This window comes from Pygocentrus nattereri, chromosome 3, assembly GCF_015220715.1.
Source record: "Pygocentrus nattereri isolate fPygNat1 chromosome 3, fPygNat1.pri, whole genome shotgun sequence".
NCBI lineage: Eukaryota > Metazoa > Chordata > Actinopteri > Characiformes > Serrasalmidae > Pygocentrus > Pygocentrus nattereri.
Window position 1 is genome coordinate 16,021,296 of NC_051213.1, and position 14,695 is coordinate 16,035,990.

Genomic DNA, 14,695 nt, shown 5'->3' on the forward strand with positions numbered 1-14,695 from the left:
ATCTATTTGAAAACAGGAGTGATTATAGAGCATGTGGCAGTGCATGAACTTTCAAAATATAGGTCACCAAAATACACCCTTAGAAAAAATGGTTGTTCCCAGAAAGGTTGGTGGAACCCATTTTGATGCTATCTAGAACGTTTTTAAAAGGTTCTTAAGCATTTATGCATGCAAAGAATGCATATAAATAGTTCTATGTCACAAATCTACATATAATCATTACCTATACTAAAGAACTCATTAAGAACCAGTTTTTCACTATACTTATGAAAAGTTTCTGAAAACTTTTCAAATTGATGTTTACTAAATCAGAAAAATCTACTACCCTATAACCAATCAAATAAATGACTTGCTGATTAATTTATGTACCAATAATAAAATGCTGCACCTGCGAATGAATATATTAACCTTTCTAAAGGCAAATCGATAAAAACATTTCCTTTTGTGCACCACGTTCAATGTCACATGATTCACTGGCTGTCATTACCTCTGATTTAAATCAGCCAGAGGCGTTTGCAGGGCAACTATCTTTATTCATGAGTGTTGCTTGACGTTATACGATGACCTACGTGCCAAGCTGATGACCTATGATGGCCAGATTGGTTTCTATCAAATCAGTTGTAAACGGATGTTGTTATTTTGATAGTTATAAGATATATATGTACATCTATGTTAATTACAATAGTACAAAAATAAATTTCAATCTCTTTTTATTCAAACTACCGTGTTAGTAAACTTTCAAATATCCCAGTGAGATTTTAATGTAAATTGTTATAAATAAAGGGGGAGGCATGAGAACTAACTTATGCAGGTGCTCAGGCCAGTAACACCCTAAACAGCTGTAATTTAATGTCACGAACATGAAGTAAAGCACAGAATACTGCAGTCATTTCAGAAATGGTTTAGACAATCATAACAGGTGTGAGAAGCACATGGCAGTGTTTGGGTGTATGAACCTTTGTGTTATATAATACATTTAATGTGCAGCGTTTAATGAGAAAATCTTCACTTCACTAATAGTCTTAGCAGTTGCTCTGCTACAATAATGCTAATTTCTGTTAGCGCTTTAAAAGGAGTTTTCATATATTGTTAGTGCTAAGCTAACAGCACTGAGTACTCACACTCCATGGTTTAATGCTCATGGCATTTCTAACTTAATATTTGAAGCATGTAAGAAAGTAAATAGCATATCCTTTACTTTTTATATTGAAGTTTGACAGTAAACACTTCGAGGAGCCGTATGTAATGTGTTACCTGTCAGTCACTGAACTGTTAGCCCCTGCTTTGCTGCCCATTAGTTGTATGAAATGTGCCAGAAGTATGTTCTGTAGTCGGTTCCAGTTGTACTGTAAAGATGAAAAGGGTGATATTTACTAATAATGGCATTTTTCTTCTTTATATATTTCATCTGAGGTGCCATATCTGCTGTTATACTTACAATGAGGGCCATGGTGCTCTCTTAAGAAAGATGGTCCTCCAAGGGTTCTTTGATAAAAGCAATAGTTCTCTTTTGAAACATGAATTCTATATAGAACCTTTCATGCTTAAATGGTTCTTTGTGGCATTGTTCTTCAGATTGATGGAGAATGTGTTGTATATGGTTCCATAGAACCTTTTTGAATATGCTAGTCCTACATAGCACCAAAAAGCATTCTCCGATTGTTATGATTGTCAAGACTTGTAACATTTTTTGGTGCTCCAAAGAATAATTTTCTAAAATATTCTATACAGAACCATGTACAACAAGGTTGTATATGGTTGTTGTGATGACCATCAGTTAACTCCTTATTTTATAACTCTGCGCACACGTATGGCACACAGCCACAGGCCCTGTGCGGCTTCACGATTGGGGGATTATTATTAGAAGTGAGAGATGTTTGTATAATAATGTGCCCTATTGATACTGATGACGATTGTCCTCTTCTGATAGTTGCTGAATTATGTCATGTCCACATATATTTTTTGGATCATTCATATTTTCCAGCAATGTGCAAAAGGCCTATGATGTTATAGAAAGTTATTGAGTTAATATTTTGATTTGGCATTTTGGAGCGATTTCTGATCCCCAGTGGTGGACGAAGTACGTAAATCATGTACTTGAGTTAAAGTAGAGACACCCAAGGTAAAATATTACTCCAGTAAAAGTAGAAGTTCCTCCCTTTAGACCTCCACTTCAGTAAAAGTACAAAAGTATTTACCTTCAAATGTACTTAAGTACCGAAAGTAAAAATACTAAAAGATTAATTATGACTCTAATGTCCTGTTATCATTTTTTGTAACAAGACTCTTGCTTCATTAACTAATTTTAGGTAAAAAAAAAAACTCCAGAGTCACTCTTGGTAAACCAGTCTTTTAATAGAATGTCATTAATTAGTCTGATGCTGATCTCTATTAAAATTATCTTAAGCACAAAAAACTGAAGGCAAACAGTTTCCATTAGGTAGAAGCAAGTTCTGAAAGAACTTCTGCAAACAAGCGAAGTTTCAGTTAAGGATTTATTTGCAATTTATTTACAAGTTTAAGTTTAATAAAACCTTTAAACACAGGTTCACAAGTAAGTTTTCCTTTATTACATTGCATCTGTAAGTCTCTGTTCATAAACATAAACTAGCCAAAACAAATTTACTATAAAATGAAAGTGTTTGTATAAATTCAGATAAAAGACACACGTCAGTCACGACTGCATATGTGTACATATTTCTTTATTGTGGTCCCAGTGAGCCCAGTATGGTCAGTATAGCATGACAGTGTGTGCTTATGCCTATCAAACAACCCATACATTGTATGTTACAATGCTTGTTAGAAGATGTTTTGGTGGTAGTTTGGAATGAAATGGACACTTGGAGATACCAAAAGAACACCTGGAAAAGCCACCTGACATCCTTAATTCAGACTTGAATTACATTGTAATGAATGAAGCTGAACTTTCTTTTCTACTGAAAGATGCCCCATTATGATCTTAAAACACATCTTAGGACACCAACACTTCACATTTATTTCTTGAAGGTACTGAATAATTTGTACATGCAGGCTTCGTGCATGTAAATTCAGGCAAAAAAATCCTAAATATACCCTGGAACATAAGAGGTTAATGTATGTTTATTAGAAATCTTGTCTGGTTTATAGACTTCTATTGAATTAACTATGTTTGCATCAATCTAAACAGAAGGAGCTGGAAAGTTTATGTTTTCATTTGTAGCCAAGATGTAAAGGTTGCTCGTATAGAGAAATTATTAGTAATAAAAAGCGAAAAACCTAATGTGTTAGTACGCAACTCTCTCTCTCCTCTTTTTCTCCTTTCATTCAAGCCCAGAAGCTGTACCTTATCCACCAGTAGTCTTTTAATAGTATCATTCATGTGTGTAGTTTTGGTGCTTTCACAAATAATCCACATTCTCAATCACTTGTATTCTCTTGCTTTAATTACAGGCTGCAAACATGTCAATTGGCAGTGAGAACAAATGCGAAACAGCGTAAGAAGTCAGAACATAAGTACACAGTAGAGCCTTGCAATTCAAAATGAAGTAATCTACTGCCTTCTAGTGGAGAACTGGCTCACTAGCGGAGAACTGGCTCACAGTCTGTTTAGGCTTCTGTAGGACTAAAACTAAATAAAGACCTGATTCTCAAGGTAAAATTAAATGCAAATGAATGGATGTTAATAACAAGCTTGCAAAACTGCTGAAGTGTGGCGTGTTTATGTTCCAGACTGAGTAACATTGAGAATTTGCTAAAATGATGGTTGCATTACAGAAGCCTTAGGTACAGGAATGTGTAATATCCTCATGCCTCCCCGGTCCAAACTTAAGGGTAGCATACTGCGTTTCACTTGAAGACTGTGGAGAGTGTGAGAACTATATCAGAAACATTGAATTCTTCATTTTTGAAGACAAAATGGAAACAAAGCAGAGCCAGGGAGTTTTTTTCACTAAATACTAATAATACCCAAAAATGCTTTTATCTTTTTTATGGCCATACAATCTTGCAATTTTAAGGGGTCATATAGTTTTACAAAAGCTATCAACAATATGTTTTATTGAACAATGTTGAACAATGTTTTATGGCCACAGGGCAGTGCTATTTATCTATAACATACCTGCAAGTATACCAGAGATGCATTACTCCAGTGTCCAGCATAGTTTGCTGATTTATCTGCTCAAACACTCCTGATTCAACAACACTAATTCAACTCATCCTTTAATTCCCAGGTTTAGTGGACATGTTTGAGTAAGAAAACTACCCAACTGTTCTAGACACTGGTCCACATATACAATAAGCATAAATGCTACCTTCCTCCCTGTTAAAACAGTTTCAGAATTGAGTGTAGTTTTTACTTACTTGCTGGTGTTTCCCTGCTGCATTGTTGTTTCTTTGCTGAGTTATTCCTAAAGAGAAGAATGCCTTATTGTTAAAATATTACATTTACTTCTTGCATGCAGTACAGACATTCACATTTTTAGCCCTTTCTGAGTGGTCTAAGATTAAATTACATGTACTTTAGTCTTTAGCCTCACATATACACTTTTGTTATAATGATCCCTGATGCTAGAAGCAAGAAACATTTCCTTCTTATATTTTTAGTAATTGATTTGTATTCATACCAGCATATTCACAGGCAACATACCTCTCCTCTGCCAGATGCACACTGCAATGACAGTTAAGATGAATAGAAGAAGGGAGACACCTCCAAAAACTGCCCAGGGGATCAAACACTGACATTCCTTAACTGAAATAAACCATGCAAGACAGAACATTTAAACACCTTTACACTTTTTAACAAGAAATTTCCTCAAGTTCTACAGTTACATGAAACTGGAACTCAACATTAGATTTAAGTCAAAAGGCTGTACCAATGTTTCAAATATATCTTTTATTTTACACAGGATAGTCATAACCAGTGGGGATGGGCACATATTTTCTTTTCTATACCAACAAGGCTAGTATCTCCAAAATTCTACAGTTACTTTTAAAAGTCATCTTATGTGCATAAATAAATCTATACTGTAAATCAGTAATGCAGATTCATCAAGAAGATTTTCATTGTTATTATCTGTTTCCGGATATCAGTGCTGTCCAAAAAAAAAAGAATCTCCAAAATAGTATCTGAATAGAAAATTATTCCAAAAGAATCTTTTTAATTTAAATCTGCACACTTAGCTCATAGTCACTGAATAAAAGCATATACTGATGTGGTGAACTGTACTGTTCAAATGTGTAATAATAATAATAATAATTGTGTGCAATAAATCAGAGGTGCAATAATTTGAACTGCTTTATACAAAATTTTTCATATTTATTATCACAGTCACTGCCACTTTACTGTATTCATAAGAACTTAAATCTTGTGTACATACTGCAAAGTTCTCTTTTTGTTTTAAATTATTGAAGTGTTTATTCCTTTACATAAATGGTTGCAACTGTAATAACTGCAATTTCCCTCTGGGATTATTAAAGTATTCTGATTCTGATTCTGATGCACGCTGATATGATTCCCCAACTGATCTTTATAAAATCACCCAGAAAGGACACATACTGGGGAAATCCAAAAAAGCTTTATCTGGACAGTTGTCTCATAAATTAAAACCTTCAATTAATACTTCAATTAATACTGCAAAATTTCATTCAACACTACCAGTATTACAGGGTTTGTTTTGGCAGCAAGAGTTTTACTTTGCTCTAAAACCAATATAGTACCTTTTTCCAAAATCATTCTGTGGCCTTCATTCACCTTCACCTTGTCGGTTGTGTCTGGAACAGAGATGAAAACCTCTCATCAAAACACTGGGAACCTGATGTGCTCATATAAATACAGACCTCAATTCCAAAAATGTTAGTGAAATGCAAATAAAAACAGAAAGCAGTGATTTGTAAATCACACATGTAGTTAAACAAACAGTATTTGGTACAAAAACCAAACATATTATGTTTTACCTTATCAGCTTCATTACTTGTTTTTAAATATATGCTCATTCTGAAATTGATGCATGCAACACGCTCCAAAAAATGTGGGACAGGGTCATTTGAAGACTAGAAACATTCACACAGACATTACTAATCTCTGCTTTCTGTGTTTTTCAATTAGCATTTCACATATTGAAGTTTGTAGAGAATAATTCAGCAGAGATTTCTTGAGGTTGTTTACCCATGACAGTCAGCTCTGTTCCATTACCCATATAATCCACCCCTAAATTCAACAGCAGACAGTAAAATGTGCCGTTATGTGAAAGACTGGCCTGGGGAATATTCAGCAGGCACTGCGTATCTCGCTGAGCTTCGTGGGTGATGGCCCTGAAGCCTCTGCTGAGGTGGGTGTAGATCCTGAGGCCACCTACTGGCTGGTAGAGTAGCCACCTGACAGAGGAGCACTGACCAAATGCATGTGAGATATCACATGATAATGTCACATTTGTACCCACATCCACAGTCACACTGGGAGACTGAAAAAGCAGACTTGCACCTATAATACACAACCACACACATATATACAATTAAAAGGCTACATTAAAACTTTTTTTGGGTGACAAACTATGAAGAAATGTATAGATTGTTTACACTAAGAGATTAATACATTAATATAGAAATAGTAATAAATGTCCTTACCAATATACACAAGCTCAAAGATATATGTCAGAAAGAGGCTGTAAAACATCTTGTCTTCTTGAGTAACCCTGTAAACCTATGGTTCAGAAGACAAACACTGTAAAGATGCTTACATGCACATTTGCAAGTTAACAAATCTTCCCTTTTCTCTTTGTCTCTTTTGTTTTCAGGGTTCATGACCTCAATTCGAAAGCCACAAATAGGCTAAGTGCTTTCAAACTTTCCGTTAACTCTCCTAAAATACATACAGAGGTTCTGTGCCGATAACTGCATAACATCTGCAAAGCAAATTCATAAATGACCTTTTTTATCATTGCAAAACAAAAAGGCAAACCAAATACTTGGAATATTCAACCATGATAAAACCTAAGACACACAATAAAGGAGACAATGGAATAATACAATAAACAAAATGTCTCTACATCCAATTTCTAAAGAAACAGAACTATGTAAAGGCATAAGAGCATTTTTAATAAAAAGAAAATTGGGATAGTACTCTCTTTAATAGCTGTGCTGTTGGAAATTGAGCCCTGGCTCAGAGGAACTGACCCCAAATACTAGACATTCACACAAGTTAAAAACCCTACCTGTTCAAATCTGCAAGTGAAATGATCTGAAATAAGGTCAGTATTAGAATTCCTTGTTTGAAGCATGATTTCTGCAAGCAAGCACAATTGTCTGCCATTGAAATTACAGTTTCACTAGATAACATTCCCTAAAATAATTTTAGAAACCAAAACAAGTTAAACAATAGAAATAAGTGAAATTATATTCTTACAATAATCTCTTAATGAAAATTATTAGACATATTGACTAGTATTAAGATGATTTCAACTGCCGATATATCATTTTTTGCAGCATTAAAAAATAAATAAATTACAGTCTTTAGACTTTGATTCTGGGTCAGGAGTCTGATTTAAAATACAGCTCTAAAAGCGGCTCAGAATGAAGTTTAAAATGAATCAATAGCGGGCACTGGAGAGCAAAATTTATCTGATGAAGAAACCAATTGAAAATGCTTACTAAAATTCTTCTGTCTCATTCTACTCTGCCAACGTCGGTGTTCTTTAAATCAGTGAACACATCTTTCACTGCTGTAGACAGTTTCCTTCAGTTTGTACTGATCGGTCCTATTCTCGATAATTTCCACACAGATACATGGTTGCTTTCGCTGTTCTGTCAAAAGTAAAAAATCCGCATAAGCGTGACGCACTGATTAGGCAGTTTGGGTCCCACCCCACTAGCTGCAGTACCTGCTCAGGTGCTCTAACAATAAAGAGACTGTTCATTCCTATAGTGAGGCACTCAGGCCAAAGCACTGCTTTATTAGGACTAAACCTGCCCAGAAGAGTCTACAGGCTGAAGGATTAGCACTCCACTGAGCCGTACATCATGAAGGAAAAGTCTCTGTACTGGATTATTGGGCTCCTAGTAACTTTTTCAGGTAAGATACATACGTATTTTACAATTTTACACCATTCATAGCAGTATGAAGAGAAGCACTGTTCAACATTTCACGTTTCAAATTCAGCAGGTCCAATTCTGAGATTTGTTTCTTTGAGCAGTTTGAAACCACTGCTTATACAACTCTAATATGAAACTCCTTTCACACAAAAACTTGGTACAAGGAAGTTAATTGAGGTTTAGTGAAAGGAGCTGTTTCACATTAACATTTTCACCAAAATATGTTTTATTCATTTGTTTTTTTCTTGTAATTCAAGATCAGAATAATCACTTCAATTACCATTTCAACTGTATGGTCTTAAAAGAGATAACATTTGGCTTCTAAAAAGGTTATTTTTGCCATTTTTGGTAAAACTTAAAATGCACAACTTTTGCTTTCCATCTGTCACCAATCATTTTGTTCCAAAAGACTGAGTAGTGGAATATTGTTTGCGTTATCCTGGGTCAAATTCATATAACATAAAGACATGGATCATAGTATGCCATCTATATATTAAGCTATTTTATTATGCCATTTTCTTTGAATTCTGCACATTTCAGAATATTGACTACTGTATTTAAAAAAATGATGATAGAAAGAGAAAACAAGTAAAAACAGGCAATTATCCTTTGGCCACTTCAGACCTAATAATCTCTGACTGTGTTAAATATGCAGGTGTTGTTTTGCCTGGCATTGTCACTGTAGCTCCTGGCAGTGGCACGACATCTGCACATGCCAGCTCTGCCTATATCATTGGCATCAAAATCATCAACCGGATTTACAATGACTCACTCACGGACCAACAATCAATGCAGTACAAAATACTGAGGCAGGAGGTGGAGAACGTGGTAAGATGCCTTATCCTTAAAATACAACCTCTGACAACACCAGTTCAAACAAAACATGGTGACTCACGAGGCTTAAGACAAAAGCTCAACTATACATGCCAACAAGTACATATGGCAATGCACTAACAAATATGACATGTGAAAGCAAAGTGTATATACTGATGCCTATCAGTAATTGTTTGCATTGGCATTTATGTGTTTATGCCTTTTACAGCTGTACAAATACCATGTTTATGTTTTCCCTCTGTTCAGTTTTTCAACACTTATAGCTATACACCACTGATCCAGTATGAAGGCATTTCAGACATGACTTTCAGGTAATAATGTTTCAAACAGAATAAAAACAGAGTATTATTTCACATTAACCTCAATCCTACAACAGTGTTTAAAGTTAACATGATTGTGAGAACAGTACATAAAGGCTTCTTTTTATAAGCCATAGCCTGGTTCCTTTTAAACATTCTTACCCTTTTTTCTGAGAGAAACTGTGGATACTGATGTATATGCTGTATAACAAAAAATGACACCCTTTAGGCTTATTAACCATGCATAATTTTATTTTTCCACAGCAATGGATCTGTGATTGCCACTTCCACTGCGCTGTTTGGCAGCAAGCAAATCAATAAGCGTCTAGTGAAAAATATCTTTGTTTCTAATTATGAACTTCATCCATCTCTGATACTGGATCTAAACATCAGCTATACTGCAGGTAAAAGAAACCTTCCTTCTGATAACTTCTGAGTTTTTATTGGCAAAAAATGACAGTGTGTGATAAAGGCAAAATTAGTCACTGATTATAGTATTTGTATAATAATCTATAATGATGGCACCTCCTGTAGTACTGTTCCATATGAAACCATAATATTGTGTTGTACCCTGTAGAAAATTGTACACTACAAAAAGGATAAATATCTCAATTTCATTATGAGAAGGTTTCAAGAATTTTATCATTTTTCCATTACCATTTATTATCAAGACTCTTCCATTTTCCATCTGCATGTTTCTTGTTTCAAGACTTATTATAGACAACTTTACTAGCTAAAATTACTTGAAATATTTAAAGTTAAATTATCTTATAATATTCTTACCATAATCTCAAAATGAGAAATTTTACACATATTGACCAGATTTAAGATAACTTCACTTACCAAGATTTATTGCAATTTAGTATTTATCCAAATGTACTGATTTGAATATGAATTTTGAGTAAATTCCTGCAGTATTATCACATGTGCAAACACATCAGAGATCCTCTTAGCTCAGAGATCCTCTTAGCTTTTATTTGGTATTTAGCTTATTAAACTGTAAACACTGTTTGACCCGAGGAGGATGGGTCTCCCCTTGTGAGTCTTGATTCCTCCCAAATTTTCTTCCTCCAGACTGAGGGAGTTTTTCCTTGCCACCATCGCCTCTGGCTTGCTCACTGGGGGATATATGTTGTAACTGTGTGTTTTCAAACTTCTGTAAAGCTGTTTTGTGACAACATTGTTGTAAAGCGCTATACAAATAAACTTGATTTGACTTGACTTGACATGCACAACAAGTCTGGCACTGTCTACAGTATAGATAAATGACTTAGTGTTCAGATTAAATACATTTGATTCTTATCTGTATGATATTGTTCCTTCACAGACCAAGAACCCACACCTGCAACGCTCCCTCTGGAGCAAGAATCTCTATCAAGTACACCTCACTCAGTCAGCACCTCCACCACTGTACTCACCACCACTACACACACCACAATGACCAGCAGCTCACCACCTACACACTCCTCTACACACTCCTTCACACATTCCTCCACACACCCTTCCACACATTCCTCCACACACCTTTCCACACATTCCTCTAGACCCCCCTCCACACAATCCTCCACAAACTCCTACACACAATCTGCCACAAATTCCTCCACACACTCCTCCCCACACACCTCCACACACTTCTCCACACATTTCTCCACACAATTCTCCACACAATCCTCCACACACTCCTCCACAAACTCTTCTACGTATGCTTCAATGATCACTACCAACCATTCCAGCACAGATCCTACATCTCACACCTCTAGTCGACCACAACACATCACTTCTACAACTTTGCACCGGTCCACCAGCTTGAATAATGAGACTCACTCAACTGTGCATCCAACGAACAATTCTTCTCATCATCAGAATGAAACGGTTACTACAGCCATCAGCACCAATGTCACGGTGAATCCCAGCAACCTCACCACAGCATCTTCCAATCATTCAGCTGCCAATCACTCAGCCAGTCCTGGAGGAAATGTATCTGAGAAGCCTTCAGGCCCTGAAGTGCCAGGCACAGCCCAAGTGTACCATTCCAATCCCAGCTCAACCACCACAAGCTCAACAGCAGAGCAAGGTGTGCCCGGGTGGGGCGTGGCCCTGCTAGTGCTGGCGGCCATCATACTCTTCCTCCTCCTCCTTCTCTTCATACTGCTGGTGAGTCTCACATAGACTCCCAATAAAACCATTCAGAGCTGTAAAAAGAGTACAATAGTGTTGTGGCGATCTTCCATGACTCTTTACAAATTATGGAGGCATTATTTTTGAACAGACCGCAACATAGTGGAGATCCTGTTGTATTATTTCTGTACTGATTGTTTGATATCCCATATAAAAGCCTTTTTGTACCTCAGTGTGACTGTGATGTTTTTAATGCACTTTGTTTAAAATTCACATTACTCTTAAAAATAAAGGTAGAGTGATGCCATAGAAGAACTAGAATTTTAGCGCCCTAAAGAACGTTTGAATGGGTGATTCTTTAGAGAAACTATTTTTTTGTGAAAGAGGTGTGTGAATTTCAAGAAACCCCACATGACGTAAAGGTTCCAGGAAGGACCCTTTAATTGGTATAGAACTTTTATATCAGGTGAAGGTTTTTTATACCTTGAAGATGTTCTTTACACTCAAATTTCACTTTGTAGCATCTTTTTAAGAGTGTATGAAGAACCTAGATGAAATGCAAAGAACTTCCATATAATGATGTTCCAATTAACCAATTAACCTCTAAAACACACACTGCCAGACTTGCATCCCTCACTCCTTACACAAGCAATTTGCATTGTTTCCATGTAATTCATGAATAATAATCTATTGTATGTAATGAAAGTCACAGCATTTAAAAGATTTGTTTTAGAAACCAAGCACCATTTAAGAACCTTTATTTTTAAGAGTGTTGGTGAAATGAACATGGCTGCTCTCTTAGCATTGTGTTGAAACGTAAATGAAGCCTACTCCTCCTCTCAGCTGCTGTGTTGGTGCTGTTGGTGGAGACGACGGGGGTTCATGAACGTGTCTGATCCGGACCCCCCAGGCTACTTTAACCCTGACATTCCTATGTACTCCACACACAGCACGTTTGACTCGCACAATGGCAAGTCACCGGTGAGTAAATCTCCATCTATACCTAACTGCTACGGCCCAGTGCTTTACAGTTTACATTAAAATGCTTTGAGAGCACTCATACCCACCTGAGCCTCTGAATTTGCTACTTTTTGCCATTAAAAAGTAATTTACTTGATTCAAATGGTTGCACATGAATGAATAATGTCTTTCATTTGAGTTACCTTTGGTAATAATTTTGTTAATGTAATACACTTTATCCATGTTTACCTTTAAAAATAAAGGTCCAAAAAACATGACACAGGATAACCAGTTCCCAAAATAGATGTTTCTTTAAAGAACCAATTTTGTAAATGAGATGTGTGAGTGTGAAGAAACTTATTAAAGCTTAAAGAACCTCCTCACATTCTAAACGAAGAAGTTTTTCCTAGAACAATACAGTCAAGAACTGTTTACAAACTGTTTCTTTGTTATTAAGTGTGTGGAAACAATATACACACATGAATAAAAGAAATGGGCATACCTCCACTGCAAGAGACATGAGCAGTTGAAATAAAGGTACAGTTTTTATAGATACACAAGAACACGCAGATAGAAACAATAGCTGTGTTTTTTTGTATGTGGGGAGTAAAAACGAGAAAAGGATTATGACATTGTTCCTGTGAGCTTTAATTGTGGGGGTTAATGTGGAGGTAACAGTAGACCTCCTGCATGGAATTAGCATTCCCCCCCATCTCCATCTCCATCCATGTAAAACATGCCAGCACAATGTTGCTCAGAAGCAGGCGAAGCTGGCTGCCATTACTGAGCAGCCCCACTTCCCTCAGACCTGTATAGGCCTCTCTTTGTGTGCGGGCAGCTTTGACAGAGAAACATGAGGCGTGGGAAACTCTACTCCTGCTCTGAGCTTCTGTTTCCCAAACCGCCCTGGAGCTGCCATCTTATCAGACTTTATAGTGGACTGTTTGCGTCTCAACCCCCAGCAGAGAAGCAAGGAATTCTGGAGTACACTCTTCAAAATAAAGGTGCCAAAATGAATTTTATGGGACAAAACTATAAATGAAGGAGTATTTTTTTTTAAGGAATGATGCACTGAAAGGTTCTTTAACTAAAAGTGGTTCTTCAGTGGGATCACTCTGAAGAACCCTTTAGGTATCTTTAATTTTAAGCATGTAATCCTGCCCTCACACACTCCTCTATGTCTTATAATGCACAAATGTGTTTGTGGACTTTTTGGTCAGTTGACCCTGTCACCGTCTCTAAATGTGGAGCTAATTGCACAAGGTCTGAAAGCACATAGCATTTTTTTCTGGAAACAAGCAAAATGATCTACCAATAAAAGACCATTTCAGCAGATAAAATCACTTAAATAATAATAGAAAATCCAGAAACAAATAATCTCATCATATTCTTACAGCATTTCAAAATGTGAAATATAATATAGCTATAGGATTTAGCTGGATTGAAGATGTTTCCATTTGCATGGGCTTTTAAGACCATGTTTCTTAAAGAATTGACTACTGGTGAAAAAAATGCCATTTATTTTATTTCATTTTTCATTAGAAAGATTTGCATGATACATATTGCATTACAATTTGTAAATGATTACACTATGGCTCTGCTTGAGGTCATTCTGGACTGTTGCTCCACTTCCTTCACACAAAGAGGCCTTTGATGGGCTGCTAGTAAGACTGCATGCTGGTCGCATTGCAGCGAGTTCACATACAGCAGCTCATGGAAAGGGAATCCTAAGCTCTACATAAAGCCGTGATCTTCTATCCTTCTTACAGGTCAAATAAGTTTATAATTAGTTCTTTAATTGTACATTTAGAAGTTCCTTGTGTATGTATATGTTTCAAATCTGTGGTTGTAAAGAGGGGAAGGTAGAGTAGCAATGTATTGAGGGTACAGCTTCCAGCATGTTCACACATCATCGACAAGGTTATGAAGAAATGTCTGTAATCAGATCAATCAGTTTATTGGTATTTTAACATCTTAACATCTCAATCAGCAGGACTCAGATTCCGAGAAACCTCCGAAAAACCGGACTGGGATGTACGTAGTGAACAAGTGATGCTGCCGCACTTCATGGTTTAAAGATAAATGGAGAGCCTTCAAATGAAACAGTGAAAATCACATGATTTACTGACAGCTACTCAACTTCATTCAGGTGCTTTGTTTGACTTCCCTTTTTTTGTTGTTGTTCTTTCATCTTTCCTTCCTTGCTTTTCAACGCAACTGTAATACCAAATATCAAACAGACTGCAACACCAAACAGGAATACCTTCCTACAATATTCAGTTATTTCCAAAATTATTTTGAAAACATGACCTATTATACTATTTTAAATACATTTTCATGTGACTGTAATATTCCATAAGACAGGATCAGTTTGCTTTAACAATGGTCTGCCTGATTATGCTAGTGTATATATTCTGATT

General features: G+C 36.2%; 2 protein-coding genes across 2 annotated transcripts; one reads left to right on the top strand and one right to left on the bottom strand.

Moving 5' to 3' along the window:
• Positions 1 to 3,400: 3,400 nt before the first annotated feature.
• Positions 3,401 to 7,372, bottom strand: LOC108436537. Its single transcript, XM_017713071.2, has 6 exons — positions 6,601 to 7,372; positions 6,143 to 6,457; positions 5,695 to 5,748; positions 4,625 to 4,726; positions 4,339 to 4,385; positions 3,401 to 3,836 (listed from the first exon to the last, which is right to left on the bottom strand). Exons 1-6 carry the CDS (start codon positions 6,647 to 6,649, stop codon positions 3,759 to 3,761), a joined length of 645 nt encoding a protein of 214 aa, XP_017568560.1. The 5' UTR covers positions 6,650 to 7,372; the 3' UTR covers positions 3,401 to 3,758.
• A 541-nt stretch (positions 7,373 to 7,913) lies between these two features.
• On the top strand, positions 7,914 to 14,397 carry LOC119263074 (mucin-5AC). The gene is made up of 7 exons (XM_037536919.1): positions 7,914 to 8,044; positions 8,720 to 8,892; positions 9,145 to 9,209; positions 9,462 to 9,601; positions 10,525 to 11,351; positions 12,159 to 12,296; positions 14,269 to 14,397. Exons 1-7 carry the CDS (start codon positions 7,993 to 7,995, stop codon positions 14,326 to 14,328), a joined length of 1,455 nt encoding a protein of 484 aa, XP_037392816.1. The 5' UTR covers positions 7,914 to 7,992; the 3' UTR covers positions 14,329 to 14,397.
• The last annotated feature ends 298 nt before the right edge of the window (positions 14,398 to 14,695 follow it).

What these genes read in the sequence shown, in the direction of transcription:
- LOC119263074 (XM_037536919.1), top strand. Translation starts at nt 7,993, where the DNA reads ATGAAGGAAAAGTCTCTGTACTGGATTATTGGGCTCCTAGTAACTTTT. An exon ending in AAACATCAGCTATACTGCAG is followed by an intron (nt 9,602 to 10,524) that starts GTAAAAGAAACC and finishes GTTCCTTCACAG; the next exon opens with ACCAAGAACCCACACCTGCA. An exon ending in TCCTTCTCTTCATACTGCTG is followed by an intron (nt 11,352 to 12,158) that starts GTGAGTCTCACA and finishes TCCTCCTCTCAG; the next exon opens with CTGCTGTGTTGGTGCTGTTG.
- LOC108436537 (XM_017713071.2), bottom strand. Translation starts at nt 6,649, where the DNA reads ATGTTTTACAGCCTCTTTCTGACATATATCTTTGAGCTTGTGTATATT. An exon ending in AACAGAGCTGACTGTCATGG is followed by an intron (nt 5,749 to 6,142) that starts GTAAACAACCTC and finishes TCTCTGTTCCAG; the next exon opens with ACACAACCGACAAGGTGAAG. An exon ending in CAGAATGATTTTGGAAAAAG is followed by an intron (nt 4,727 to 5,694) that starts GTACTATATTGG and finishes GGTTTATTTCAG; the next exon opens with TTAAGGAATGTCAGTGTTTG.